Below are 23,227 nucleotides of genomic sequence, written 5' to 3'. Positions count from 1 at the left end.
ACAATGATACAACGAAGGATTATCTGGACAAGACATCGTGAGGCCGCGATGGTATACTCAAGGCAGAATACCGCATTTGTTAAAGTTCCATGAAGCTATCAACCATACTGGGGAGACAAAGATCCATGGGACGAGGAATGCCGAAAGCTGGGGGAATCTCATGGCGTCTCCATAGAGATTAGCGGATATCTAATCACGCTATGCCCATCAAAGACTAGTCACCAGACCTCAGGAGCCTGAGGCTGCAAGCTCAATTTTACCGACCACGATGGTTCACTCGCGCAATATTGAGGCAGTCGTATGTTGTCTCTTCCTCCAAGCCTCCTGTCTCTTAACAGGCACCTATAGAAATCGGCCACACGTCTGGAAATGATCACGAGGTCTATGACAGAAGCAATGCAGGGGCTTCAGACTCGCAAACTGCCATGACGAGGCATACATTCCCAGAGACCACGGGACGCAACAAAACTCCCTTTCAGGGCTGGATAATTACTGACCTTACTGACTCTAGCTATGCCCAAGCACTGCGAAGCCTCGACTATCAAGCCCCGTTCCGGTATCACTCTGCGCGCCTAACACGTCTCCTGGTTCCTGCGGACTGAACGTCTTCGTTTGCGCCAATGGGGTATTCGCCGCCGACAACTCCGCACCCTTGTCTCGTATCCCCCACACTCCTTCTACGTCAGCCCGCCAGCCCGCCAGCTTATCTACATTTTGTTGTCGGTTCACATTGTCTGCGAATGCATCCTTCCGGTCTATACTGTCGTTTATGAGGTGAAAACCTCACGATGGGTGGCCCTGACAATGCTCACTGCACCCACATACATCATACTGACGCCTATCAGCGCTTATCTCATGACCAGAGTCCGGAGATCCCCATACCCACGGCCACGTCCTAGTCCACTTTGTTGGATAATGGCATGTTTCTAACTGGTCTCTGCCTTGTGGATTGCGGTGTGATGTAACTGCAAAAACAATTCCTCTGGTCAAGTTTGCCTGATCTGCCACATCTTGATGGGTCCGGGAATCTCTATAAAGAGCCTCGAGGAACAGGTTCCTCTCGTTGAAATCAACATCTAACGGCGATAACTACTTCAATAATAACAAGCTCAGCTGCAAGCTCAATTCCACTCCAATGGTTCGTCCCCCCATATACTTCCAAAGTAAACTGTCTATCTTCACGAACTTACACTCCGCAACCTAGGCGAGCCCGAACCTTCACCTATCATCCCCAGACCATGGGGAGTTTCCTCTCGCCCTCTTCTCAGTCTTCCGCGTTCAACTCGCCCTTGTCCTTCTCGTGCCCATAACCTTCTACCTCTTTCGCGCTATTCGCAAAGACTACCATGCCTTCCTCGCTCTGGGCCCCGGCGGCACCCCGTCCACCCCAGCAGGGTATCTCCGCATCTGCATCCTTCGCCTCTTCGCCCTCCGCAACCCCTTCGACCCGCCCTCCATTCCGCAAACGCTCCACCCCAAAACCGGCTTCCTGACCCATTCAAGCATCCCAACCCGGCGAGGGCCCCGTCCAACCGTAGCAGGAATCGCACCGCAGCGTCAGTTGACCCAGAAGCCCGGGGCCGCAATGTACGACGCACTCGCGTCGGAAATCCACCGTCTAGCCCTCGAACACCCGAGTACCCTCTACACCGCAACATCCTGCTTCGAGAAGCACAGCACGGGCATCTTCTACCGCCTCCCCACAATCTCGGTCACAAACTCCACCAGCAGCAAGAGCCCTAAGACATCTTCAAACACCCATAACCACCGCATCACCTGCAACGGCGAGGTCTGCCACTCGCACCCCAGTGATGGGAGCCTGCACCTTACTTTGCACCCCGCGGACGTGAAGGTTGTTCTCGAGCGCGGCTGGGCCCAGCGACACCCGATAGCCAGGGATAGCTGGTGGTGGGTGACGCGGATTGTTCCAACAGGCTTCGTGATGACCTATGCCCCGAGGAACGAGGAGGAGTTGAAGGTTGTTGTTGAGATTATCAGGGCAGCGGCTTGGTGGGTCGGGGGGAAGGAGGATTTAAACTGATGCTTGATGCTCAATGCGGACTATTGAATCAGTTGAGTAAGTTTAGAAACTGGGTCCATGAATGGAAATGGACTACGTTTTGCATTGTAGGTACTGCTGTTGATGAGTTATGGATATAACGGCAATTAGATAGCGTATTGAATCTAGTGGTTACTCTTGTCTTAAATTGTTGCATCAGAACGTTGAACCATAAGGACATTCTATTCAATAAGACTTGACGAAGGTTGTCCATCTGAAGTGACTCCGACCTCGGAGCACACATGCAACAGTCATCACTCCACAAATGAGCACCTCGGTTATGCACTCTTCAAAGTCATAGATAAGTATGTGTGTATTTAGCCGCAAAGGGAGAAGAGATGGGGCAGGACATAAAAAGACGATAAGAAGAAGAGGGCGATTTTTCAAACGCAAAGGATAATCGACCGTTCGGGCCAACGCCGGGATTAGAGAAGAGAGAAAAAGGAAAGCTAATAGCATAGAGAAAATAAAGAGCCGTTAGGAAACATACAAGCACCACCGAGTAGCACATCACATCACTTCCCTATACGAGGTGTCTGTCGGCCCCAGTTCCCCATCCATCATCCCCAACTCCCAGTCAAAAGTTCAGGTATCTATCCATTCATCACAACCGCCGCATTTAGTCGCGGCCAGTCTTCCGCAGCGTCTCGGCGAGCCATTCGAGACCCTCATACAGACCGTCTCCGGTGGTAGCGCAGGTGGATTGAATGTACTAGAGATATATTAGTGACGAGCAAAGAGCCTATAACGGATCAACTTACCCAGGGGCGGCGGGTAAGGCTCTGAAGACCGAGCTGCTGGGTAATCTCGGCAGGGCTCATAGCGTTCTAGTGAAAATAAAATCAGCATCTATAGCCAGTTCGTTATCGGTCGAATGCAGGTATGCGTACGGGCAAATCTTGCTTGTTGGCGAAGACAAGGAGGAGAGCATCACGGAGCTCATCCTCGTTCAGCATGCGTTGCAGTTCCTCCCGGGCCTCGACGATACGGTCGCGATCGTTGCTGTCGACGACGAAGATGATACCCTGAGTGTTCTGGAAGTAGTGCCTCCACAGAGGACGGATCTTGTCCTGACCACCGACGTCCCAGACGGTAAATTGAATGTTCTTGTATTCGACGGTCTCAACGTTGAAACCTATGAGCAACCACCACTTCATTAGCGTCATGCGTTATATATGCGCACATCACACGAACAGCGGCCGGGTGACGTGGAAGGAGGGGGGAGACAGCGACTCACCGATTGTGGGGATGGTGGTGACGATTTCACCAAGCTTGAGCTTGTACAGAATGGTGGTCTTTCCGGCAGCGTCGAGACCGACCATCAGAATTCGCATCTCCTTCTTTCCCCATAGTCTGTCGAACAACTTCGAGATGGTGAGACCCATATTGGCGGTGGCGAAAGCAAGTCCTCAAGGTCTACAGAGACGCGAAGTTAGATCGAGAAACAAGACGAGTAAATCGATGGCAGCAAAGCGGAAGGGTGCTCGGCAATGTATCGGGTGATGAAGGGAGGTTGTTCAAGCCAGGGTCGGCGCAGATTGGGGGATGGGGGATGAAAAGGCGGACGGAGAGGCGTTAGGTGGTCACGCCGGGCGAGGGAATCAGGGGGTGAACTAACACCCACTCGACGACGGATGGCGGGGGCGAGCACTCGCGAACAAAGGTAAAGCAACAGGGCAGGACTTACCAACAATGTAGACGCTGAGGGGGAGAGTAGTAGGAGGAGGATGAAGCGGTCGGACAGGTCAAGCACAGGACACTGTTTTGTCGAGTGGATTTTTTGGGAGCGCGAGGTTGAATGCCAGGTCGAGAAATTCAGCCGCCGGCGTAGCTTCCGTCACTAGTAATCAGGATGGGGGACTGACAGACGGCCAGTCTAAGGCTGAGGCAGGGTATCTTTAAATAATGGAGTAGGATTAAATTGTAAAGTTCTATTATTGCTAAGAGTATTTGATTGACATTCACTCTCTCTTTCATTTATTCACCCCTCCCAACGTCTCTGCCTATCTGGAAGAGGACACGGTGTTTCCAGTCTTGGGCGGCCAGTGGTTCCCATCCCTCGAATCTGGGACCTCACTGACTGCTCCAGCAAAAGGCCCAGATGCGTCTTTTCTGATAGGCTCCCGTTCTATCTCTTTGGTTCCCCAGTCCAGCGGACTGCTTCAGTGGCCCTCTCCGAATCTCAGCTCGTGCCCTCGACATCACATAATCAGCGTTGATTGCGTCAACGCTCCGCTTCGTCCCTAAGGCACTCACAAGATTCAGGCAACTTTGAAGACATCCATCAATGAGACGGCTAACAACAGATCATTGAAGGACAATACACGTCTAACTCGGGACCATACATGGCCACAAAACATGGATACTTCGGGCCTTATGCAGATGGATTATCTGGCTCTTGATGCATTAACAACCAGACATCCACATAAAGAAACATCAGAAATGTCTCTTATCTTGGTCTTCCCGGTTATGGAGCCTGTTCTTAGACTTTCCCAAGAATGTACGGAACATTGAGCGGTATATCGGCTTTCCTTCGACAGTGTCGCTAATCCACCCGAAAAAAACGAGCAAGATCACCGACAAGACCATAATCACTGCAAAGGCCACCCAATACTGGACTTGCGTGTAGACGCCCTTGACGCCCGCAAGTTCCGTCGAAAAGTATGCCGTCATCAAGCTGACAGGAAGGAACAAGATGGTGATCTTGGCCAGAAGAATCGTTATCCTCGTGAGCTTTTCGACAGCTTGCGAGTCCTTGAGGGCGATCAAGTTGAAGTTCTGTTCTCAATGTCAGCTTCGGGTAATCAGGGAGGGAACGGCATTGGCGCACGAGAAAAGTGAGCGATTCTTTCTCCGTCAAGCAGCTCTCAATCTCCGACAAGCAGTAGAGTTTGATCCGATCCAGCAGTCTCTCGAACCTAGCGACGGCAGGTGGGCTCAAACGAATGCCAACGGATGTCTCTAGAGTAGAGACACTGAAACTGCTAGTCATATGTCGATGGTTTTCAGTATCAAAGGTCTGTCCAAGTGGCACCCTGTGGTGAGTTGAGCGCGCTTCATCCTGGAGCGATCGCTGTCTCTGAAGAATACGGGTCATTATGAGCTCGTAGCTTTGATACAGCCGCTTGAGCACTGCGAGCTGTCTTCCCAGCCAGTGCAACTCGTCTATCAACTCGACCACTGGCTTGTTAAGCATGTTGCCCCTCTATTACGGTCAGTTTCTGCTCATACAACAGGGAGGAAGCTACGTACCAGGCGGTCAAGGTCTACGCTATATCCATGCTCTCGCTTTGCAACGAGTGAATAACTGGAGACCCAATCATCGAAAATATAATAGAAGAGAAGGCTCGGCCCGTCTTCCTGTTTGATACTCGCAAAGTCCGTCCCAGGGTCATGGAACGGACGAACCCTGATTGTGACTAATGAATCGTTCTCAGAAGCCGCAGAGTGCTGCTTAGATACACCTCTGAATATCAGTTGTACATTCCGTCGGCTGGCCGCAGTTACGGCCTTGAGTTCACTCTCTGATGAAGGCGCGGGTCCGGGGTACGGATTTTCTTGGATAGAAAGCACAGTTCCTGGTCAAGTTAGCCTTGGAACTTCCGGGGTAGGCTCGGCATACCGTCCTCGAAAAGAATGAGCCATGACCATAACCTCTTCCCATCCGGCAGACCTTGTCCGTTCGTCATCTTCAGCTTTGGAACAAAATAGAGCGAATTGTATCCGATGCAGGTATCTACGGACTCCGTCAGCAGACCCGCGGGGGACATTCAGGCAGTATCACGAACATTTGGGGCCGTAGTCCGTGGAACAAAAGTGCCATATCTGATCCACTACGTGGCCGAAGGTAAGCCCCCTAAATGAAGCTGCAGCATGGACTTCTTCCGAGCTCGGCAAATCCTTCAGGCGATGGCCATCCTCGAGATCTTCATCCACTTGCACTCGAACGGGCTTAGGACTATTCCTTGACTGAAAACTCTTCCTTGGGTGTATAGGCGGAGCGACAGGCTTCGATGGCCGTGTTACAGGGTCAGTGCACATAAGCCCCTGCAGCCGCTCGGAGACGCCATAGTGGTTGGTGATAGCCTGGCCATGTCAGCCTCACAGCGTTCATGGTTGGTGGATCCGGGAACAAGACCTTGATCAAATCTTTCTGTTTCTCGGGTGCCCATATGTTACTAGAGAACAGGGTCAGCGCCCCAATCGCCCAGCAGGCAACTGCCATGACTTACATCCATCGCGTTCCGAAACATTTCGACTTCTGTATTTGGTCAACCGCTGGATAAATAAACAGCATAAAGAGGCACCCCGTAATTACATACATTATAGGTGAGCAGCGCTGTCACGTCCTGCTGCTCCAGGTTTACCGCACACCAAGCATCCTCGTTGCCAAAGTCCAGAACAAAGTTCTGGGTCTGAACATCGCGTAACGATGCCAGATACTCTCGAAAACAAGACGGGTCGTCGATATCATTAAACCTCTTGTTGATATTTGGATGGCTCGGAAAGCTAGAATAGTATTCCTCTGCTGTCATCAAACTCCTTACTGGCGAGGCTTCAGACATGGTGTTATAGTGGGAGCCTATAAATAGGCCTCAGCAGTGGGGTCTGCCGCAGTTGCTTGTTGACTGGACCCTGAAATCGATGGAAGGAGAAAGCACCTATCACCAGTAAGCTTCAAGACTGGATAGAGAACTTTTAAAATCGACAACCGAAGGATGGAGAGGTTTTGAAGTTTAGGGAGCAGAAGATCAGGCGCCGTGGGAAATGACCCTGTCAGTTGAGCGCTTACGCGCTGAGCCTACCCGTAAACATGGCATTTCTAGCCGCCAGCCTGATGCTTGTTCCTTCCTCATGTTCCCTCAGGAACCAGTAAGCGATGTCATTGAGTGGGACAATTGTAGAGCTTTAAATATCTCTTGTGGATGTCTTTAATTTGGTTCTTTGCTTTTTGTCCCTTGGCCATGCGACCAAAAGGGAACTATATATTTCTACGGAGGCGCATTGCAGCCGCCACCATCATAGATCCTTCTGATCGCAAAACCACCAGAACGTTCTGGAGAGCGCAGAGCCATTTTCGAAGTCTCTACTTCATCATCCTAGAAATAAATTGGGAAGCACCTATACCTATAGATAGTCTCATACAATTGTCACGTGTCGTGGCTTAAAGCGGCGTGATGACGCAGGGGTGCACTGGAGACGAACGACCTCAAACCAGCCCAAGCATCAGCAATTATACACTTGACGGTTCCATGAGCACCTACCCCGAGTAGTTTTGAGCAGGTACTGTTCGAAGTTAGGCTACCGGAGCCGATGTCTACTCTGCTACTGCTTGTACTAAGTGCCAACGACGAAAGCTTCTAGAAGCCAGGCGAGCAACACCGAACTACATGCTGGATATATCTCGATCTAATATCGAATAAACAAGCACAGTTAGTTGTTAGAATGGCGCTCCACCATTGCCAGTCGAGATATAAGCTTACGTGTGTAAGTTCGTTCCGAAGACTGCCAGGACCCGTGGTCAGTCAAGCCGGCAGTGACATTGGGACACAAAGCTCGCAGTTATTCGCTTGTGAGGCCTTTTTTTTTCACTAATACTAGGAGTTTAGTGACTCTGATGGGTGGAGATGGAGCCGCAGGGACGATTATCATCTAAAATCTGGTTTTGGTGTCGGTAGCCATCTACGAAGTATAGGTGGTGAGATGGAGGACGCTGCCTGGGCCACAAAACCGGCACACACAGGTAACATCCCCTTGCGAACCCACGATCTGCCTATTTTGCTTACCTCTTCCTAGATATATTTGTCCATCAGTTTCTAGCTTACATCATCGACCGGCCTACAGTCTGCCCACTAGTTTTCATGCGAGACGATACAGAAATTTGGTCGGCAGAAGCGAACGGCTTGCGTGCATGCTAACTTGCTTCCCTCTATGTGGCATGCATAGAACATTCTCAAGCTTCTTTTTCCCCACCGTGACCGGGTGATAAAAAGGCAACTATGAACTATACTGTATGCCTCGGGCTGCCGGCTGATACGTTCCCCTTCCTGCAAGAGCTCCACCTAGCGTGTCGGAGCAAGTGTCTTGTCATCTGTCTTATCTAGTCATCAACGATCGCAGCTGCTGTGCATTCGACTTTTTCGACTTGCATTTCGAGATCTACGGCTCCCAATCAGACGCGCGCTATCGCCAGCTACCCACTTGCCATTCAGTGCCAGCTCTGTCTATCGTCATCGAGAACATAGGGAATAATGGAGGGCGTTCTATCCTCAGCTGAAGCCGATGTCTATCCCACAGAAAACAGCGAGAGGTCCGAATTTCCTGCGAACACCTGTTCTATCTCCAACTGTGATACCCGATAGGGCGAGAACCATGCTTCCCGCAGACTGCAGCACCTTCAGCCACATGCTATAGGGTATATGGTCATGCTGATATCGCGAAAGCAAGGCCCTGACTCAACCAAGCGAGGTCCAACATAGAAGAGGGCTGCAGATGATCCGGTGAGATTGCGGGTTGGCTGCTGAAAGCTTATGACGTGCTAGTTGGGCATGTATTACCGCTCAACACTAGACCTACTAGGCACCTTTCTTTTGAACCAACACGGCTTCTTTGATATGTTCTGATACGATGCATAGCAAAGGTGACTCCTACTGCCGCGCCAAAGAATCCTCGAGTCGATTCAGAATGTCACTACCGATCTCAATAAGATTCCCGAGCGCGTCAAAACCGGGGTACCTGCTACATGGTCCAGAGACGCCCATGGCTGTCTTTCCCAGTGTCAGCGGTAGCAGTATCCTGCGCCGTGGACTCCAGAGAAGCTGAGTTTAACGTCGTTCATCTTTGTCAGATATGCAGGGTATGAATTGACTACTAAGATATGTTACGCTCATAGCTTTGACCAAGGATACATGGGCCCAAGCCGTGATATCACGTCTCTGGATACTCTGTCTTCAGATCCAGTGAACGGATACATCACATTGGCGGATCCATCTCGAGTCGATCTAGGCAATTGGAGCCATGCCTCTACGTCGGCATTTTTTAAAGCTTCTTGCAAGTGTGCAACTTTGAGCATTCATCATCATCCCATTCCTCGATGGTCTAACGGTCATGATTTCCGCTTGTCACCTTCTCAGGAACAAGCGCGGGAGACCTGGGTTCGACTCCCAGTCGGGGAGATTCCTTTTTGGCCTCTGAAGATTGTTTTTGAAAATGTTCCAAGCGCTATAAAGGCCCGCGCTGTTGTATGGGGAATGCCAAGCACGCTAATTTTGTGCCACCCTAATAAGGCCCTACGAGATGAACGCCGAGGTCAAGATTTGAAGCCCTTTGTAATCCGAGCAATATCTAATGGACAAATTTGACATGAAAATTGTAGATATAGCTTCAACGTCCGCCCGAACAGTTGAATCTTTCAATTCTGCTCATGACATCGGTGTTTATGTAAAGCCAACCGATGATGCCTCAGAAGTTCGGCAGATGAGTCATCAGGATGTGATTAGGGCAGCACTATCCTACATAAGGCTAGCGCTAGTTGCACCCACAAGCGGAGTCCGGATTTTCAGAGCCACCATCGCGCCCGCCCTCGACTCTTTTCTTCAGCAACATTCAGGCCAGAGCCACACCAAAAAACTTTGAAAGAGGTTCTTTTGGAAGACTGTCAACAAGATGTCCAAGATCACAGTCGGTATGTCGATTATACTCCCTGAATCAACTCAAATCATTTTGAGCAACGCCTTTAACGTACCTTTTCCCTTCTACAGCCGGAGTGCGCCAGAATGTCGAGCAGCTGCTCAACTACTCTCACAATGAGAAGAAGCGTAACTTCCTCGAGACCGTCGAGCTCCAGATCGGTCTGAAGAACTACGACCCCCAGCGTGACAAGCGTTTCTCTGGTACCATCAAGCTCCCCACCGTTCCTCGCCCTGGAATGACCATCTGGTACGTCGACCTGGACATCGAAATTCGCGGAGCAACAAACGAAGACGGAATACGCGGACTGAAAATATACGACATGGAAGGCTAACGACATTGATTACAGTGTTCTTGGTGATCAGCACGATCTCGACCGTGCCAAGCACCACGGCATCGACGCCATGTCCGCTGATGACCTGAAGAAGCTCAACAAGAACAAGAAGCTCATCAAGAAGCTTGCTCGCAAGTACGATGCCTTCCTTGCTTCTGACACCCTCATCAAGCAGATCCCCCGTCTCCTCGGTCCTGGTCTCTCCAAGGGTATGCACCACCATCCTGACTTCCTCGAGTCGAGCACATACTAATTGACTCGCAGCTGGTAAATTCCCTACCCCCGTCTCCCACAACGAGGACATGGCCAACAAGGTCAACGACGTCAAGTCCACCATCAAGTTCCAGCTTAAGAAGGTTCTCTGCCTTGGTGTTGCCGTCGGCAACGTCGGTATGGAGCAGGAGGAGCTCGTCGCCAACATCATGCTGGCCATCAACTACCTCGTCTCCCTCCTCAAGAAGGGCTGGCAGAACGTTGGGTCCCTTGTCATCAAGGCGACCATGTCCCCTCCCCACCGTGTCTACTAAGCGGCTCGTCTTCTTTTCTTCTTAACTGGAGTAAGAGAAAACAAAAATTCAAAATATTTGGGTGCGATGTGTGAGACTATGTACGCTTTAGTTAGTTAAATATACTCACTGTTTGCTCCCATCTTTGTCTAATTTAACCTCGTGATAGTAACGCTATAGTGTGTCCAGTGTTATACAGTAGATTTTTTAAAATAGAGTAGAAGGTATATAGTGGTATATAAGCTAATTTATTGCATCCCGTGCATTAAATCCGTCTTATCCAGGATCATCCCCCTCATTCCGATAAACTCCCTTAGGCTCTCCCACTCTTCTCCCTCTTCCTCTCCCCGCATATAGATATCCTTGAATCCCCAGGCCAGCGCAACCCTATCAAGGGCTGCTCGCTCCTCTTCCCGCAGCCAACGTTCCCGTAGCGGAACTCCCGGGAGCCAGACAACCCGCTCCATCTGGTCATTTGCCGTCATAATAGCCAGCACTCCGATGGACGATGTCCCGCCGACGTATGCAAGCGTAGCAGCGAAAGCAATTGCCGTGGCCGTGCTAGGGTCCATAGTGTTCTGGAAACTGGCAGCCCAAGTCGCAGCGACGTAGCATCCGAGGGGCGTCGATGCGAGAATACCGAGCGGAGCGGCAGCCTTGCGGAAGAACTTGGCTCGGCGGAATGCGGCGGTACAGAAAGTGTTATCAATGACCGCGAGAACGAGACCGAGGTTCCGCTGCTCGATCGCGACATCGAGAGCCATGTTGGCTAGGTCAACAGGGATGGCGCTGTTGATGCTTTTCGGGTTGGGTTGCAGGTACTTTATCGGCGAGCTGTTCTCCTCCGGAATTGGCTTGTTGGCGTAGAGGTGGAAGATTTCGGGGAAGTGTTCGGGCCGCTTGAGTAGGGTGTGGATTTTGACATAGCAGGATAATGCCTCTGATGAGATGAAAAGTTTCTCGTCTGTTAGGAGTTCATGGACGATGCGGCAGAGTGCGTCTGCTGAGGGCTGGGATATTTCGGCTTTCACGGCTGGTTTGGAAGCCTTTTTTGTCTTCCGTTCCTCGAGGTTGAGGAGGGATGAGATCTCATTGCCATTCTCCTTCAAAGATCTGTCCGGCTGTGCTATCTCTTCGGCGACAGCGAGGCACTTCTTCAGTAGCTGTATAACTGCATCGTTTGCCGGCACGGTTTGCGAATCACGAAGTTCTTTAGAGCTGCGTTCGATCACACGTAGTACTGCTTTGAGGTCAGACAGAGTTGCGGATTTCGACTCAGTCGACTTGTATCTTCGCAAAGGTAGGAATGGCGTCGAGGGAGTCTTCAGCGAGCCCTTCGATAGGCATTGTCCGATTTGAGGCCTGCGGATGGCCTCGCTTGCCGACGCATACGACCGAGTGGGCTGAGGGCGATAACGGGCAGCCGGCGCGCTAGAGATCTGGCATAATTGGCAGATAAGTGAGTCGGGCTTCGAGGCCCTCGGGCTGTTCAGTGCAATGCCCCTCATGGCAACGATGTAGCCCAAGGCTTGGAACCGCAAGTCAGTGATCAAGTGGAGAAGCCATTGGGCGCAACAGCCGCCCTGAACGCGCGACAAGGGCGGAACATTACTGCCGCCTAAAGGGCACCGCCACCCGCTATCCAGGCCACCATCGTCATCTCCTTATCCTCTTGACTCTCTGTTGTCTTTCTTGTTGTCTTTTATTGATCTGACAGATCCGAGTCAGAGAAGGATCTGCACTGGCTTAGAAAACGCTGGACGCTCTCATGCTTTCCCTTTTCTGAAATCTGTTACATGGTGACGTCCTTGGGCTGCAACATCACAGCATCCCCGTTCCTATCGCTATTGTTCCCTCAAGATGCCTCCCCCTCCTCCACCACCTCCTCCGCCGCCCCCTGGTGGTGGCCCTCCTCCGCCCCCGCCGCCAGCAGGGAATCTTCCAGCGAGGCCTCCTGGGGGTGGGAAAGATAGGGTGAGTTTTCATAATATGTCTAGACCTCCGCTCCGGTCCAGCCGCTGATGCCATGCCAGGGCGCTCTACTCTCAGATATCTCAAAAGGCACGAAATTGAGGAAGGCCGTCACAAATGACAGGTCGGCGCCGCAAATAGGGGGTGGAGGCATCAAATCGGCAGGGCCTCCGCTCGGAGCCGCGCCGCCTGTTCCTGGAATGGCAAAGCCCCCCAGTGGACTAGCACCCCCGGTCCCCGGACAAGGCGCGAATCGGACACGAAGTAGCAGTGATGTCGGCCCTGGGAGCGATAACAGTACGGCAGCTCCAGCTGCTCCTCAACTAGCTGGACTCTTTGCGGGAGGAATGCCGAAGCTTCGCAGTCGAGGAGGTGTTGATACTGGAGCCAACCGGGATGTATCCCCATACCTGTCAGATTCAGAAACATCGCGGGTGCCCAAGCCGCCTGTTGCATCAGCGCCGAGAATCCCAGCCGTTCGCCCACCGCCGCCTCCTTCTACAGAAGCGCCGTCAGCTCCGCCTATCAATCCGTTGGTTGCGAATCTGAAAAGACCTCCTCCGCGGCCGGGATCGAGGCCATCCTCCACTGTATCTAATATCTCGGCTAAATCAGCACCTGAAGCTCCGCCGCCACGCGCACCCCCGCCATTGCCAGGCTCTTCGAAGCCACCAGTCGCATTGAGAAAACCCTCGGCTCCCGCTCCACCCCCACCTCCTCCCCCGTCCGCTAGTCCGGCTGCACCACCACCTCCTCCACCTGCAGCGGCCGCGCCTCGACCGCCTCCTCCTCCACCTACGCGATCTACACCACCCCCTTCATCTGCACCAGCTCCGCCGCCACTTCAAAATGGAGCGCCGCCGGCATCGCTAGCTGTTCAAGCTGCGCGTAACGCCCTTGGACACAGCAATCAGACCCCCTCGGCACCTCCGCCTCCTCCACCTGTTGCCTTAGCGCCATCTGCCCCTCCCCCACCTCCTCCATCTGCTCCCCCGTCCTTGCCTCCGTCAGCTCCCCCAAGCGAACCACCATCGCGGCCATACTCCTATGAAACTCAATCAAGCCATATTCCAGACCGCTCAAGTCTGGCCCCTAGCGCTTATACTCTTTCCAACGGCGGTTCAACACCGGGCTCAAGTGCTACTAGCCTAGGCGCACACGGGGGTATCCGGATCGAAGATACCAGATTCAAGTTCCAGAACGAAGGGCTACTACCAAAACCACGGCCATTTGTGGACGGCACCAAACGATACCGCGCCGGCAGGGGCAGCAGTGTGCCGTTGGATCTTAGCGCACTGGGCGGCTAAAGGAGTATTAGCAATCGATACTGTATCCACAATCCAGAGCATAGCCAGAGCCTAGTCAGAGTGCTACAAACTGTAAATATAAAAGTACGCAGTGCACATTTGTGCAGATCGTCAACTTTGTAGTGTTCAAGTACAAAATCACGTGATTTCGTGAGCTTTCAGATTCCAGCCGCGGAGAGCATGAAGCATCAACCAGCACGTCCAATACTTCTTTGCTGAATATCCCAACATTTTGACACTCCTATGCGATCTTAGTCGAGAATAATCTTCTTCATCTTGCGACTACTATACTTGACGTATTTCCGGACTTGCTGAGATCCGCCGAAAGTAATCACCAACGGTTGACGGACGAGATAGTTCTAAACTTATCGTATACGAACACCCCGAGGGCAACATCGCGTCGCAAATTTCGAAGTCTTAGACTGGCTTTACGACTTTTGTCTCACCGGTTACCCTTTCCCATTACCATCCCTTTCGCCCAGTTCAACCCAGCGCAATGTCGATCAACGCCTACATCAACAGTGAGTCCCGTCACGAGGATAGGTCTCTCTTAGGATATAGCTAACAACGCTCTTCTCCGGCTTAGAGAAAGTCCTGATTCTTACCGTTGACGGGCGAACACTCCTCGGGACGCTTCTTTCGACCGACCAACTCACAAATCTCGTCCTCTTGGATACGATAGAGCGAATTATCCGAACGCCTGATGACCCCGAGCCAAGCTCTCAGATCGAGCATGGATTGTATCTGATCCGAGGTGATAACGTGGTTGTATGCGGTGAAGTGGATGAGGCAATTGACCGGGACATCGACTGGGCCAAAGTAAAAGGCGAGGTGGTGCGAGGGACGAAGAATGCATGATTGCGGAGTTTCATCGACAAGCGATACGATTTACTTTCCGAGATTATGGTGTCCGCCTATTCTGTGCAGCCAACTAGAGCGGCGGTGTGCGGTATATGGTTCAGCAAACGGCTTCTTCCTCTTACGCCTCGTTCCGCGGGATGGCGCGCTGGCTTGTGCTTGGTCTCGCGAGAATGGAGATGCACGGATGATTGCTTCTCATTTGGCCTGGGCATGAGGCCTGTCTGTCAGGCGCCACCATTCATACTGTGGTCGGTTCTGCAGCCATAGTGTCTGTGGTGCGTGTACAGATTCGCAATTGCGACTATGTGGACGGGGCAACGCTATGGTATCTTCATGCATTTGGACACAATATGCTTATCAGGGAATAGATTGCCGGGCGCGATAAAGACATTTTCTCCATACCTAATTTTTGTTTCCTCCCAGCAGCAACAGTGGGCTCTTGAAAGAGAACATGTACATTGAGCTTAACTATGGGCAACAAGGCATACATACTGTTTATCACTTTACCGTCTTACTCCAACGCTGTCTCTCGTTTTAATTAGTGCTACGCAATCAAGAGGGGCCACTAGACGGAGTAACACGGGCTAATTCGTCTTGAATCATGTCCGATAAAGAGCGTTTCATGCCGGCCAAGGCTTGTCCCATTGCACGATGAGTTGGCCCTGCACCCCGGCCCAGGGCAGCATTCCATAAAAGGTAGCCTGCCCTCCATTTCTCGATAGAGTTTATTTTTCCAGATCTAACAGATCTAAGGACCACCTGCTTTAAAGTGCAGACTACCAAGTGATCAACACTGTGACAGCTCTGGCTAAGGGGCGGCCCCGCTGCGTTAGTGAGTGGCTACTGCGACAGTGCGGTTCCGGAGTAGATTCCCCTGACTTTAGGCTTCAACGCTTCCAACGTCTCAACTTCCTTCCTCCCTTCCCTCTTCCAAACCCTCACGACGCTTGTTTGACGTCTTCCTGTCTTTTACCGTCCTGCAGCTCCTCCGCTCCTTCCTCTTTCCTCTTCCTTTATTTGTTGCTTACTTTCCTTCACCTCAATCCTCGCTTTTCCCTCCTTAATTCCGCGCCGCTGCAAGGTCGCTGGCCGATCTCCGAATAATTGCTCTCTATTTACCCCCCTCTTAATTCTATCCTTCGCCCCTCATACCTTTCTGCGGCTCTCCGGCGACTTCCGACTCCCAGCCTCCTAAATTGACGCCCTTCATGTGGTTCTCGATCGCCTTGACTACGGATCTCTGCCCTCACGTTTCGGCAGCCCTGGGTCAACCCCAAGTTGCGTCGTCGGATTACTAGATTATCTCGGTCACTGTCTCGATATACTCTGTCGCGGCTCTTCGGAAGTAGCATAACATGTGGCTCTTCCGGGGTGCACAATCCGCCGTCTTTTATTATGTCACATGCACTCCATGTGCCGATTCTATGGGCAAGAGGAAGCGCAGGAAGGAAGCCGTCCGTGCCCGTTCACAAAGAGAAAAGCAACAGAGCGATGACATCGTTACCGACCAGCCTCGGCCTTTCCAGCAGCCGACTCCATTCAGTACGAACCCGGGATGGATGGAAGAAATCGCTTTAGGTCCCAATGGGGCGAAAAGGAGAGGTGGTCACCGGACAAATACGACCCATCATCGGATAGACAGTTGGGACACAGGAGAGTACTCCGCCGGCTCTGGTGAAGATTATGATCGCACGGTCTCCCACGGATCGCCTCAGCGGTTGAGCAAGCTTGGATCTAGACACTTAGGTGACCGCTGGAACCGGATGCTTCGGTATCAGCGCGAAGATGAGCCGTTATGGGGCGAAGAGGTCGAGGTCAAGGGCTCTTCTGTTGGTATTTCTGGCCAAGGCAAGGTGGACGCCAAAGCCCCGAGCAAATACTGCATTACCCGTGTGCCTCCGGTCAATGATCTTCACCCACCCATCGTCAGCGGACCAAAGAGTAGAGCTGAAACAAGATGGATGCTTCAACCTCCGCCTAGTGCTAGAGTTATGTCTGGGAAGGATCGGAGTCGTACCCTGGCTCCACCTCCAACCGTCGAGCACAGAAGTATGCGGATGGGTAGCGACAAATCAACCTTCCGCCGCAGCGGACATACCCACACTCTACCTCCAATAACCACAGAGAGCAGTCTTGAGTCTCCTGATTCTCCTCCCACCCTTCCCTCTCGTTCTCCTAGAACACCAGAGTCGGCCTCGCAAGATCTTCCTCGCGCACCATCCCCAGCCTTCTATGCATACGGTAAGGACGAGTCACACTTCGTGATATCGTCATCCGTTTACTCCCCGTCCGATTCTTGCTCGACCTTGTCCTCTGCGCATGATTCAGACCCCGAATCGCCAAGGGACTCACTTCTTTCACCCGCCACTCCCATCTCGCGACCTCGTTCCAAAGATCCTAGTGATCACCCCAACATCTCACGTCCCGCCGTATCAAGAGCGTTGACCTCATTACATCATGACGACAAAAAGAACGTCCATATGCTACAATTTGAACTTCCAGACCCGCATGATCTTGAAGTAGGTCAGGTTGGGCGAGTACGGCCATTCCGATGGAGTATGGATTTCTGAGTCAAACCCCGCGGCATCTTCCTCTTGTACCACCTCACCATACGTTAGCGAGCCATTCTTGGTTTATGCATCGGGCGGTATAGCGTCACAATTGGATATTGTATCCTGGTAGCGAACTGCGCACTGCCATTCTACCTCCATCATCACCCTGTTTGTATGCATCCGCGGCGCACTGCGATCTCGTTCGAAACAGGATATTATACGGCCGGACCTGTATAAGCCCAACCGCAACATTGATGGGCATAATAACGTGCTCATCCTCTCATCCATTTCTGTTCTAAATTGACCCCTTTGCATTTTGTTACTTGCGCAGATTACCCGACCACAACACTCGTTTTCTTTAATGTCTGTCGCGTTACATTCCAATCATTATCGATCCTCATTCCCTTTGCGAACCCTTGTCATTGAGCACATACATACTTGGCAGCGAATCCTCTTTGCATGTCTGGCGCTTGTTTCTGTTTTGTCGATTCCTTCCACCCCGAGTACGTTTTGGTTCTTGTACTTAACATTTTGATATCCTGTCTGGAATAAAAGCTAATCAATTCTATGTTTATTACAAACTTATCTTATATGCTATCTTATATGGTAAAAAAAGGTTAAAGATGTAACATTGTCGGTTGGCCTGGCAGCAAGCAAAATATATATCGGCGCTCAGGGAGGCAGATGGGAAACTAAGTCTAGCCCTCGTAACTTGAATTCCAACTTGCATATCTATTTTGTATCCATGTTCGATTTATTTCCACGCTTTCATAAACTTCAATTCAGCTCATTGTAAGAATACAAGAAGAATATACTCCGGAAAATGAAACCACATATTGAAAAGGCCCATTCGGAACCGATGAATCAGCGAGCGCCAGGTCTGCTTTTAAAGAAACTTTCCAAGAAAGATAAGTGTAATGTTCTCTTTTGTAGAATTGAATTTGCTTTGGCTTGTTGTTTTCATATAGTAGTTAATGCGGGTCAAGGCTGGGAACCCACACCGCAGATATTTTGGAGTGTAGAAAGTCGCGTTGATAAGATTCTGAGGGAAATGATCTTGATCTTGATCTCGTCCTGTTTGCCCCGTCTCGTCTTGTCTCATTCCTAACCGCACGTCATCCCAACATGGGATATGGGTATCGCTTTGTTTAGTAGACCTTCTTCTTCTCGTCCATGCTCAGTTGGCCGGGGCCCATGTTCACCAGGAGGAGCAGACCTCCGCTACATGAGATTAGTATGAGGTCTAGATAGTGATTTGGGATTGGCGGGGGTAGCTTACACAATGGACAGAATCTGGAAGAAGTCGTACTTGGCGAAGTCCTTGTGAGGGTGGTGGGGGTGCAGCTAAAGCGTTGTTAGTCTCCAATATCAGAGTGGAATGCGCGAGAGATACGTACGGTCCAGAAGTTGTTGACGAGGATGTTGAACACGCTCAGAAGCAGGACAAGGAGAATGGCGCTGAACTTGGCCTTGAAGCCGACAATGACCATGACGCAAGCGACGAAGCCGAACAGGCTGACAACCACGCGCCACAGACCCCACTGGCCGGAGAAAACAAAGCCAATAAAGAGGAAGATGAGCAGGACACGACCAGCGAACTGGACGTACATCTTGCGGTCCTTCTCATCCAGCTGGGGCAGTCCGGCGGGGACGAACTTCTTGCGAACCCATGAGTCGGACAGAACCATAAGCAGACCACCGACAACACTCAGATTGCGCAGGAAGAAGTTGAGATCGAAGATGAGTCCGTAACCGAGGCCCTGGATAATAACAACAGCGAGAAGACCGGCGACAGCAAACTCCGCGTGTTTACGGCCAATCACGAGCAGGGAGCATATCGTCATAGTTACAACGTTGAGGATGAGGAAAGCGTGAGTGAGACCCCAGGGGACTGCGGAGACAGCAAGTCAGCAACCGGTTGTAGATGGTCTGATTGAGGCGTGTCGCAAGAAATAGCCGGCCTTGGGTATCTCTACCCGGTAGAGGGCGAGGGGTAGAAAAGGGCCGTTAAGCTTACTCTTGCGGTAGTCACGCAGGTAAAGAAGCTGGTCGCTCCATTGTGTAAGAATGCGCAAGCTGTCCTCGAGGAAAGTGACGACAATCAAGAAACGACCGATGGCAGGCAGGTACCTGGGTAGAAAAGACACGTTGTCAGCTGTGCTCTAAGAAACTCCGAGGTCCTGGGATGCCAGCAAGTGCACCGCATCGAATCCAAAACAAATAAGACGCCAGAAGTAACAACTTACGGCTTGATAGGATCCGAGAGAGTATCCAGCCAGTCCTCGATCTTGCTCGTATGTTCGCGGATGGTATCCAAGGGGCTCGGGTCGTTTGTTGCAGCTGCGCTGCCGGGGCCGCCGAATGGATTTTGGTGGCCAAGGTTGTAGCCTGCAGTGCCTCGAATTTGCGCCATTGCAGGGGTATATAGGTGGTTGGTGCGCGAGAGCAGTAGTTGACAATGGGGATGGTCTCAAAGGGACTCTCGGGAGGGGAGAGAGCGGGAGCCGCTAGACAGGGTCCAAGGCCAAACAAGGAGATCAATGATGCAATTGCCGGGTGAGAGCAACAATGATCCCAGCCAGCTTATATAGACAGGAAGAAGAAGAAGTAGAAGAAGAGAAAGAACAAGAAAGGAAGCGAGGAGAGAAGAAGTCGAAGGGTCGTTGAGATCCCAATAGATGAATAGTTGTCTCTTACTGGCACTCCGCCGAGGCCCGTGACTTTGGGACTTTCAGGCCACGATACCCGGAACGCGGCGCTAGTCCGCTTTGGGATGTGGCTGCCAGGCTCGGATTCCCCAGTGACGCCATTCGTCGATCTTCAATTCTTCATGCCTTCATATTTATCCGGGCAAAATATCTACATACACAATAACAGTTCATACAGCCCAGAGAATGCCGATGGAGGACTCCGAACAGGCGCTCGTTGCTATTATGGTCGTGAAATTATGGATGGCCAGTTCCAAATTATGAGACAGTAGTCAGACAGCCCTGCCGCAGAGTGAGTGAACAGACCCCACAGAAGCAAGGTGCGCCCTGATCTTCATCCGATCTGTGATTTACCCTAGATGCTTCAATTTCGCAGGATATGCAAAGAACTCGATAATTGAATAATAAAATACCTAAGGTTGGGTTAAGCCCAATTCGTGATTCGGAATCATACACTCTCCAAGTTTGATGCAATGTCTGTTAACAGTACAAAATTTAGAATACATAAAGTCTGAAGAAAAGGTCCCCTTTTTCTCTGAAGATAGGCCGAAACCAGAAAAGTACACTCCAATTTGGAACAGAAGTATGTGTGCAATGAAGTAAGAGGAAAGGGTTCAAAACGTGGTGGTGAAAATACATGGTTCTAGTTTGAAAGGCTTTTTTCGTGCCTTGCCGTGATGGTTCTTTCTTCTTGAACCTCGGCGTAGCTATCGATACTTGAGTCTTCGTTTTCGCTGAAGCTGTCGTTCAAGCAAACTGTGCCGCCAAATAGGCGGTGAATTTGGTATAATGATGCACCCAGACGCCGGAACCAAAAGTAACAAGTACAGTCCTGATGGAGAGTACCCAAAAGTAGGAGTCGGGCCCGGGAATAATGGAGATTCGATCCAACTCTGAAGGGTGGCGATTAGGAGGAGAATAGGGTATTTAAGCAGCCCAGTCAGAGTCCAGAGGGTGACCCTTTTCCTTGGATTGAAGGATATCGGGGAGGTAAGTTGGGGTTATCTTGACCTTAGGCTCAACGGGAGTAGGAGCGGCAGGGGTTGACTGGCTCTCTGAAGCGCTGACTTCGCTCTCGTCGGCCTTTGCGCTCTTCTTCTTGGGCTTCTTGGTGCCGACTGTGGTCCACGCATCATCGCCGTTACCAGCGCCAAGAATGCGCATCTGCTCCTCCTCCGAAGGAAGTCCTTGGTTCCATTGCTGAGAGGTGACAGGCGACTGGGTGGAAGCCGAGCTGGGTTCGAAGGTGTCAAGCAGCTCAACCTTGGGGGCTTGCGCAGGCTTGGGGGAAGAGCGAGGAGTGTCGTTGGTAGACTTGGGAGCCCAGGCATTGGCGGCAGCATTGGCAGCGACAGACTTAGCTTCACGTCGCTCAGCCTCGCGGGCGGTGTGGAGCTGCTTCTCAAGAAGCTTGCGTCGCTGCTCTTCCGCGGCCTGAACTTCCTGCTTACGGGCTTCGTTCTTTTGACGCTGTTGACGCTGCTTCTTGGTCTCAACCTCCTTGAACTTCTCGGCCTTGGCCTTGGCTTTCTTCTGGGAGTTCGAGTCAACGTTGCCAGTCACACGGAGGACGGAAGCACCGGGGGCAGGAGCCTCAAGCATGTCGGACACATAACCGGCGGCGGTGGGGTTGACCATGGGCGAACCAGCGGAGGAGAGGTCATCGTCAGCATCAGCTCCGGTAGTCGAGGAGGTTCTGGTAGAAACACGGGAAGCGGAGCGCTCTCCGTTGCTGGGTTCGAGCTTAGCGGCAGCCTTGCTCTTCTTCTTCTTCTGGCTCTTGCTTTCGCTGCTCGCGAATTGGGCAGCAGAGGTGCCGTTCTTCACAGCCGCAAACCGCTTCGCCATCTCCTTGTGGTCAATTTCCTCATCGGGAACCTCATCCTCGAAAGCCTTGACCTCAAAGGTAGGCTTCTCGCTAACCGGAGCGGGAGCAGGTTCGGGGGCCTTCTTCGCCTTTCGTTTTTGCTTTTTCGCAGCAGGAGCCACGGACTCTGCCTTTTCTAGGATGACCCTTGCAGGGTTCTTGGGCTTTGTGTTTGCTTCGCTGTAGTACCATCCGAGGCCACCTGCGACAACGAGCACAATGGCCCAGCTGATATAAGGGTTCATCATCGTTAATCTACCAGCAAAGCGACCGTCAGCTGCCGTTGTCTGAAGCTTTCGAGCATCCCAAGAACCTACCAATGAGTTGGAATCAATAAGAGAGTCGTGTCAATGTGTTGTGGAGCTAGTTTTAGCTGCCGAAATAATACAGCGCGCAGGAGAAAATTGCGGAGATACGACGGAAGTATGAGACGCAATGGAAGTCGACAAGGTAGGAGCGGCAAAAGCGATCTCTCGCGAGTGTTCGAATCACTCCCTAGGCATCGGGTTGCCGAAGGTTACGAGGACAGGAGTGGTTGGAGGACAAAGGGGTAAAGGCGGTTAATCGCGCTGCTGAAAGGCCAGATTGCCACACTGAGGTCACACACAACGGTTATGCGCAGCTGCAGCTGTCCTTCTGGACCGAGTACACAGCAGGAAGCGCGTCTTCGAAGACTTGACCTCGGTTTCAGAAGATTGAAGCAATTGCGAGTGCTCAGGATGGTGTGTGCGACTGTTAGGAGCAATGATTCTAGGCAACACGTTGCGGCTGGAAGGGAGCCGGCGCGTCACCGCAGGAGCGTCGGGAGAGCTAACACAATCGGGGTTGGATCGACGGTGGATTGTGGAGGAGGCGAGATGGAGAGAGAACGGATGGAAGAAGATGAAGATTGAGGTCGGAGAGTGGCCTCTGCTTCTTAAGGTACGGAGATGGAGTGTGGGAGTAAAAAAAAAGGAGAGGGGGCAGAAGTGAATGGAGAGAAGAGGACACGGTGCGATCTGGGCGAAGACTCCAGCTCGGACTCTCCATCGGAGTCCATACAGCAACTCCCGCCCCCTGGGGCCTCACTAATTTAACACCGGAGAGGAGAGCCCTCCGTCGCCAATCGTCTTTGATTCGACAGCTCCACAGATTAAGGTGGTTGCTTCGACCTCACCGACTTGATCTCTCTCGTCTAAATAACACTATCTGAGCAAACTTGTAGGACACAATGCTGTTGCTCGGTCTCAATGTCTAAGTGCGTATTCTCTTGTGGAAGGCCGACGTCCACCTTAACTCCGAGCATAAAAGAGTCTGCAAGCAACCCCTGCATCTCAAAGGTGTCCAGATCTTTAGGTGGAATGACAGGATTTGCGGGGAAGATCTTCCACAAC

The 23,227-nt window shown here is 51.7% G+C and overlaps 10 protein-coding genes and 1 non-coding gene across 11 annotated transcripts; 6 read left to right on the top strand and 5 right to left on the bottom strand.

Annotated features, from left to right (window-relative positions):
- Positions 1-754: 754 nt before the first annotated feature.
- On the top strand, positions 755-2,143 carry BDW74DRAFT_109873 (uncharacterized protein). Its single transcript, XM_073721749.1, has 2 exons — positions 755-1,138; positions 1,205-2,143. Exons 1-2 carry the CDS (start codon positions 1,136-1,138, stop codon positions 2,039-2,041), a joined length of 840 nt encoding a protein of 279 aa, XP_073578290.1. The 5' UTR covers positions 755-1,135; the 3' UTR covers positions 2,042-2,143.
- A 49-nt stretch (positions 2,144-2,192) lies between these two features.
- arfA (putative ADP-ribosylation factor) lies at positions 2,193-3,830 on the bottom strand. The gene is made up of 5 exons (XM_073726103.1): positions 3,747-3,830; positions 3,297-3,475; positions 2,950-3,194; positions 2,821-2,886; positions 2,193-2,771 (listed from the first exon to the last, which is right to left on the bottom strand). The coding sequence occupies exons 2-5, from the start codon at positions 3,442-3,444 to the stop codon at positions 2,679-2,681; spliced, it is 552 nt and encodes a 183-aa protein (XP_073578289.1). The 5' UTR covers positions 3,445-3,475; positions 3,747-3,830; the 3' UTR covers positions 2,193-2,678.
- A 152-nt stretch (positions 3,831-3,982) lies between these two features.
- On the bottom strand, positions 3,983-6,838 carry BDW74DRAFT_163400 (uncharacterized protein). The gene is made up of 8 exons (XM_073726102.1): positions 6,382-6,838; positions 6,292-6,320; positions 6,198-6,237; positions 5,848-6,145; positions 5,682-5,795; positions 5,312-5,637; positions 4,890-5,264; positions 3,983-4,837 (listed from the first exon to the last, which is right to left on the bottom strand). Exons 1-8 carry the CDS (start codon positions 6,622-6,624, stop codon positions 4,496-4,498), a joined length of 1,767 nt encoding a protein of 588 aa, XP_073578288.1. The 5' UTR covers positions 6,625-6,838; the 3' UTR covers positions 3,983-4,495.
- A 2,308-nt stretch (positions 6,839-9,146) lies between these two features.
- On the top strand, positions 9,147-9,234 carry BDW74DRAFT_t207. The gene has a single exon. It is a non-coding gene; the product is annotated as a tRNA-Asp (tRNA).
- A 402-nt stretch (positions 9,235-9,636) lies between these two features.
- On the top strand, positions 9,637-10,767 carry BDW74DRAFT_163392 (60S ribosomal protein uL1). Its single transcript, XM_073726100.1, has 4 exons — positions 9,637-9,743; positions 9,820-9,997; positions 10,098-10,291; positions 10,347-10,767. The coding sequence occupies exons 1-4, from the start codon at positions 9,725-9,727 to the stop codon at positions 10,607-10,609; spliced, it is 654 nt and encodes a 217-aa protein (XP_073578287.1). The 5' UTR covers positions 9,637-9,724; the 3' UTR covers positions 10,610-10,767.
- An 11-nt stretch (positions 10,768-10,778) lies between these two features.
- On the bottom strand, positions 10,779-12,110 carry BDW74DRAFT_163390 (uncharacterized protein). Its single transcript, XM_073726099.1, has one exon. The coding sequence runs from the start codon at positions 12,094-12,096 to the stop codon at positions 10,837-10,839; it is 1,260 nt and encodes a 419-aa protein (XP_073578286.1). The 5' UTR covers positions 12,097-12,110; the 3' UTR covers positions 10,779-10,836.
- Positions 12,111-12,259: 149 nt separating this feature from the next.
- BDW74DRAFT_163388 (putative proline-rich, actin-associated protein Vrp1) lies at positions 12,260-14,092 on the top strand. Its single transcript, XM_073726098.1, has 2 exons — positions 12,260-12,562; positions 12,622-14,092. The coding sequence occupies exons 1-2, from the start codon at positions 12,449-12,451 to the stop codon at positions 13,864-13,866; spliced, it is 1,359 nt and encodes a 452-aa protein (XP_073578285.1). The 5' UTR covers positions 12,260-12,448; the 3' UTR covers positions 13,867-14,092.
- BDW74DRAFT_163387 (U6 snRNA-associated Sm-like protein LSm8) lies at positions 14,071-15,316 on the top strand. The gene is made up of 2 exons (XM_073726097.1): positions 14,071-14,387; positions 14,453-15,316. Exons 1-2 carry the CDS (start codon positions 14,363-14,365, stop codon positions 14,722-14,724), a joined length of 297 nt encoding a protein of 98 aa, XP_073578284.1. The 5' UTR covers positions 14,071-14,362; the 3' UTR covers positions 14,725-15,316.
- Positions 15,317-15,586: 270 nt separating this feature from the next.
- Positions 15,587-17,860, top strand: BDW74DRAFT_163386 (uncharacterized protein). The gene has a single exon (XM_073726096.1). It carries the CDS (start codon positions 16,083-16,085, stop codon positions 17,295-17,297), a length of 1,215 nt encoding a protein of 404 aa, XP_073578283.1. The 5' UTR covers positions 15,587-16,082; the 3' UTR covers positions 17,298-17,860.
- A 113-nt stretch (positions 17,861-17,973) lies between these two features.
- BDW74DRAFT_163384 (protein ERV29) lies at positions 17,974-19,953 on the bottom strand. Its single transcript, XM_073726095.1, has 5 exons — positions 19,526-19,953; positions 19,297-19,409; positions 18,677-19,170; positions 18,559-18,623; positions 17,974-18,500 (listed from the first exon to the last, which is right to left on the bottom strand). The coding sequence occupies exons 1-5, from the start codon at positions 19,690-19,692 to the stop codon at positions 18,428-18,430; spliced, it is 912 nt and encodes a 303-aa protein (XP_073578282.1). The 5' UTR covers positions 19,693-19,953; the 3' UTR covers positions 17,974-18,427.
- Positions 19,954-20,424: 471 nt separating this feature from the next.
- On the bottom strand, positions 20,425-22,316 carry BDW74DRAFT_109733 (uncharacterized protein). Its single transcript, XM_073721748.1, has 2 exons — positions 22,172-22,316; positions 20,425-22,109 (listed from the first exon to the last, which is right to left on the bottom strand). The coding sequence occupies exon 2, from the start codon at positions 22,100-22,102 to the stop codon at positions 20,915-20,917; it is 1,188 nt and encodes a 395-aa protein (XP_073578281.1). The 5' UTR covers positions 22,103-22,109; positions 22,172-22,316; the 3' UTR covers positions 20,425-20,914.
- Between the last annotated feature and the right edge of the window lie 911 nt (positions 22,317-23,227).

This window comes from Aspergillus multicolor (genome assembly GCF_047715735.1).
Source record: "Aspergillus multicolor strain CBS 133.54 unplaced genomic scaffold BDW74scaffold_48, whole genome shotgun sequence".
NCBI lineage: Eukaryota > Fungi > Ascomycota > Eurotiomycetes > Eurotiales > Aspergillaceae > Aspergillus > Aspergillus multicolor.
The sequence above is the reverse complement of the archived record's forward strand: the minus strand, read 5'-3'. Positions and strand labels throughout refer to the sequence as shown.